Below are 5,232 nucleotides of genomic sequence, written 5' to 3'. Positions count from 1 at the left end.
TGAGGGCCTCTCTGAAGAAGAGCAGTGACAGCAGCTCTTCACAGAACGGCCTGTTTTGACCTCTTAGATAGCTATAAAACCATCGCCATGAAGATTCACAACTTGTCCTGTTTGATCCCGGGTCAGGAACTGGATTAGCTAGTGTTAGATAGATTGTGTTGTTAGTTAGCGATAATATTGGCGCTGTGACTGTGTGATGAAGTGTTTTCCCCCTCCCTTTAGAGTTACAGCGCTCTCTGTGATTAGGGATCCTAAAGACAATAAAAAGAGAGGGGCAGGCAAATGTGCTTCAGAGCGGTAGGAGATTTGTAACTGAAAGCACATCTCTGTCTGTTCTCCTCGCGAGTATTCAGAATCTAACTTTCTCTTGTCTTTCCTGTGTTATTTTGCTGTGTTTGCTGTGTCAACTCTGACATGACCCCTGCTGTAGTGGGAGCAGTTTGAGGTGACAGTTCCTCAGATTATCTCAACAAATTGACAGCTAAACAACCAAAGGACAATTTTTGGGTGACCCCAAACTTTTGAGTAGGGATAGTGTATCTGATAAAATTTGACTTATAAAATCCAAATGCCAGCAGTTACATAATGTAATTAGACGTATATAAGAAACTATAAAAGACGGCACTCTGTGTCACATTAACAGCTTGATTTGTCATTCATGATAGTGTTTGTTTTTAAGGAGAACAATTTGCTTGGGTAGCCTACAAACCTTGCAAATCTACTCAGTGCTGTTGTATACATCATTTACCTATTGTCAATCATGACAACAACGTTGCTAAGGGAGACAAATTCCCTTGTATCAAGCAAAAAGACAGAACACTTTTCAGAGACTCTCAGCACCTTCTACTGCAGTCCTCAGATCTGCGTCACGATGGAGAGGATCTTGTTGGGAGTCTTGGTTCTTTCAGGTGAGTGTCAGTGACGATATGTTTTCAATCTGGTATTAAATGCTATTTAATAAAGCAACACTGACGGTTGAAAGAAAAATTAAATCTAACTTATGTTCCAGACCTGGTCATGCTCTCCACCTGCCTCCGTCTTCAGCCTGTCTACCATTTTGTTAATCAATCTCTGAATTGGACCGAAGCTCAGACCTACTGCAGACAGACCCACACAGACCTGGCAACCATTCTAAGCTCAGAAGAAAAGAACCGATTCATGAGCACTCTTTCATCTGCTGGTCACAGCTCTGATGTCTGGTTTGGTCTGTTCAATGAAATCGACTGGAAATGGTCCGATGGCTTCACGGGGAGCGGAGCCGACTACAGACACTGGAGAACATTAGTATATGAACCTAGTTTCCATTACGCCGTTGAATTCTGCGTGATGTTCCCAGACTATGCGGAGTGGTATGATGTTAGTTGCTCACAGAATCGCCCATTTGTGTGCTACAAAGGTTAACGATATTAAATGTGACATCATTCTTAAAACGTCTTTGTGAAATGTAGAACTTCTACTCATCTTTGTCCTCTATTCCCTTCAAATACAGGCTTGCAGGCGGAACCTCAATTTGTGTTTGTGAATCTACCAATGAACTGGTCCAGTGCTCAGATGTACTGCAGAAACAACTTCATAGACCTCGCCACCATAAAAAGTGACACAGACAACCAGAATGTACAGAGCCAGGTGCCTAGTCCTTACCATCCATGGATTGGTCTCTTTAGAGATCCCAATTTTCACTGGTCTGATGGGAGCGGTGTCGTCTTTACCAGCTGGGATTCTGTTATGAATCCGCTTGGCTCGATGACAGTCATATGTGGTGTTACATCTTCTGCAAGATCAGGAAATTGGAAGTTTTTGCCCTGTCAGACAAAATTACCTTTCGTCTGTTATGGCCCTCCTGGTGAGTGTTTTTCTTTCTTTTTTTATTGAAAGGTGTATTTTAGGGAGAATTGGGGATGATTAGGATATGTTATCTCTATATGCTGAGTGGCTGTCTGATACTTACTAAATGTTAGTTTAAAAAATGACATTTATATGCTTTGAATATTCATTATCTTTAATCAGTTTTTCTTTTAAGTCACTCCCCTAAATTATGCAGGTCAGCTTTTCGTGAGAAAAGCAGAGTTGTTTTTCCATCTGGAGTCAATTTCAATATCTTGATCTTACCAGGATTAACAAGGATAAAACCATAATGTATTTACAATGCAGTAATAAAGAAATGCATGGCTTTATCATTTGTTTCTTATATCTGAATTGACACAACAACAATGCACAACTAAGTTAAAATACCATGTTTTCTCTTTTAGTCCTCGATGTAGGGGTTTGCAACATATTAAGTGAGATTTAATTTCGCTATGGTTTCCTCCTCGCGGTGGGACACACCTGGAAAGTCTGCAGGTCACAAGGAGGCATACTGATCAGTGCCCCGATCATCTTAACTAAGACTTTTCAGTTCATAGAAGGCGTTTTTCACCCTTACTGTGGGGTTGAGTGCCAGCTCCTCAATAAAGAAAGCTAATTTCTGCCTCTTGTATCCAGGATCTCAATTTTTTTGGTTATGAGTGATACCTCTCAACATAGACAGATCTGTAAATAGAGAGCTTTGTTTTTTGGCTTAGCTTTTTCTTTACCACTACATACTGTATAAGAGCAGATGAAGCTCAAATCCGTCACCCTTCATCAAATCATCTCTTTAGTTTTCTGTGGGGTCTGTGTAGCCCCATTACCCACAGTTCTATGTTATCTGTAGTTTTAGTTCCTGGTTGTCTCTCCCAAGGCAAACCAGCTTTGGAGTCAGACTAAGACCACTTCAGTCACAAGACCACTTCAGTTGATTTGTCTGACAGCAGGAAGGAAGACCACGGCTCCCTCCTACAGTCAGGTCTTGAGGTGAACTCACCAGTAGGAACCTGGTGGTTGAGCTTTCAATCTTGGGGCAAAACTGGGCTCCGCCCAATGAAGCTACAGGAGTTGTACTCCATGTGCAGACATAAATTTTGAGATCAGGTGCCACGTAAGATAGGTAGTTGGCAGTCAAGGGCAGGACCTTTGGCATGCAAATTCTCAGTGGCACAATCTGACTTCCACAGAACATGATTATAACAAGTCAAGACGACTCACATTAGGTGGAACTCTGAGCTCCAAACACAAAAGCATGCCTTCGACAGACATGGTGGCAACATGACAACAGCGGTAGGAGTTCGCCCTGAAATCGATGAATTCAATTCCCGGTCAGCCTCCATGCTGGTGTTGGTCAGAAGGGGGATTGGCCCATGCCAATGTTCCCCTAACCTCAAGTTGCCTACAGATTGGAGTAGAAAACGCTTTGGGTGGTGAAAATAACTGGAAATGTGACATACAAGTTCAGCCCATTTACTAATGTGAAACTTGCATATCAATGCATTTCATACTCATTTATTTGGTCATATAAGAACATGTTTTTAAAATGGATACTCAACCTATTGCTGTATTTCTTATTTTAAATCAGTAATGAAACAGGTTGTGAAGATAAGACTTCGCACAGACAACTCAGTGGATCTGAATGACCCTGTTGTGAGAGAAAACATCCTGACAAAGGCAAGTTTGGAATAAAAACACTTTGTAGCACACAAATAATTACACCTCAGATGTAAATGTAAAGATCTGCTTTTTTTTTTTTACAAACTAATTAGAGGAAAATTCAATCTGATCTCAAAATGTAGAAAAACTGTACTTTTTAAATGGCTTGTAATTTTGTCTTAAAGCTCAAGAACAGACTGCAAGAAACCGGAGCGAGTGGATTTACACTGAAGTGGACAAAACAGCCCAATGGAAGCGTCTTCCGAAAGGAAATTAAATACATATAGAGGTTATATGTAGGTTAAAATGAATACATTTTTTATCATTTTAAAGTAAAATATTTGCTTCTATAAAACTCTATTGTAACTGTGTGAAATATATTCAAATGATGTGAGCACATTATATTCTTACTCTGCAAGCTTAAGCATCTTAAATATTGTGGTGGTAGTTGAACATTACATGAAGTAATGTTCTTTAGAAAGAATATTAGTTAATGTAAGAACGTGAGCAGTAATATTCTTTTTTTTTGTTTTTTGTTAATGACCTAATTTTTAAGCACAGCCTTCAGGCTATGTTTAAGTAAAACTTGGCCTAGCCAAGCCAATAGTTATGGAAGCAACTATTTCATCTGTATCATTAAAAGTGCAACTAGTTTACATAGAAATGGAGGTGATGTTCTGTTACTTAGTGAGATGCCCACGTGCAAAACAAAATGCTTTTTTTTGTCCCAATCTTAATATGTCGCTGCTGTGATTATTCTTTTGTAAGAGGCTGTCTCCTTCGCAACTAAATACATTTCACTTTGTCCCACATGCCTCATATTTGTCATTTCAGGAGATGTTCCAAGATTACTAGAGGTGTAATTTGTTTTGTATAGTTTAAGTATCAAAGAAACATTGCAACAATTTTCCATTCATAAATGCTGTTTCAACAAATGTGTTTTACAATGGACATTGTGTCTTGCTTGACAAAACTTTTTACCTGATTATTTGAAATTGATAAATTTCATTTCTTCTTATTTTCCAAACACTTTAAACATTCAGAACATGTAAAAATTGTCAATAAGAAATGTTTACATAACTAATTACATCTCTTAAGCACATTGAAACATCAAAACACTGTTAAAAACATTTCATTTTTGAGATTTTTGGTTAAAATGCATTCTCGGTAGATGGCAGTGGATTAGAGATGGGGTCTTTAGTTATATTACACAGCAGTAAAGCAGCTCATTTGCAGTACAGCAGAAGGCTGTCTTTCATTTTGGGCACACACAAAAACATGTTACTGTCATAAACGGTGGGTTGAGGTGAGGATGAGGACGCAGGCAGACCCAGGTAAAGTGGTGAAAATGATGAATTTAATTAAACTATCCGGAAAACAGAGAACAGCACGAGGAACATCTGACAGCACAGGGAAACAGGCAACACATGACAAGGATCCGACAAAGAACACAGACAACAGGTGGGTTTAAATACACACAGGGGTAATCAAGAGACACACCTGGGAAACAATCAACGGGGAAGACGCAGAGACAGAGACTCACAGGGAACAGGATAACAACAAACACAGAAATAACTCAAAAATAAACACAGAAAACTACGGATCATGACAGTTACATGTGATGCATTTCACAAACGTTTTGCCACTGCATCCTGTAGCTCACAGGTGTCAAACTCCAGTCCTCGAGGGCCGGTGTCCTGCAACTTTTAGATGTGCCTCTGCAGCACCACA

The 5,232-nt window shown here is 39.5% G+C and overlaps 1 protein-coding gene across 1 annotated transcript; it reads left to right on the top strand.

Annotated features, from left to right (window-relative positions):
• The first annotated feature begins 787 nt into the window (after positions 1-787).
• LOC103140649 (macrophage mannose receptor 1-like) lies at positions 788-3,534 on the top strand. Its single transcript, XM_016673304.1, has 4 exons — positions 788-908; positions 1,010-1,396; positions 1,490-1,843; positions 3,431-3,534. The coding sequence occupies exons 1-4, from the start codon at positions 872-874 to the stop codon at positions 3,532-3,534; spliced, it is 882 nt and encodes a 293-aa protein (XP_016528790.1). The 5' UTR covers positions 788-871.
• Positions 3,535-5,232: the final 1,698 nt, after the last annotated feature.

The sequence above is a fragment of the Poecilia formosa genome, unplaced genomic scaffold (assembly GCF_000485575.1).
Source record: "Poecilia formosa unplaced genomic scaffold, Poecilia_formosa-5.1.2 Scaffold73, whole genome shotgun sequence".
Lineage (NCBI taxonomy): Eukaryota > Metazoa > Chordata > Actinopteri > Cyprinodontiformes > Poeciliidae > Poecilia > Poecilia formosa.
This window is presented reverse-complemented; position numbering and strand designations above follow the sequence as displayed.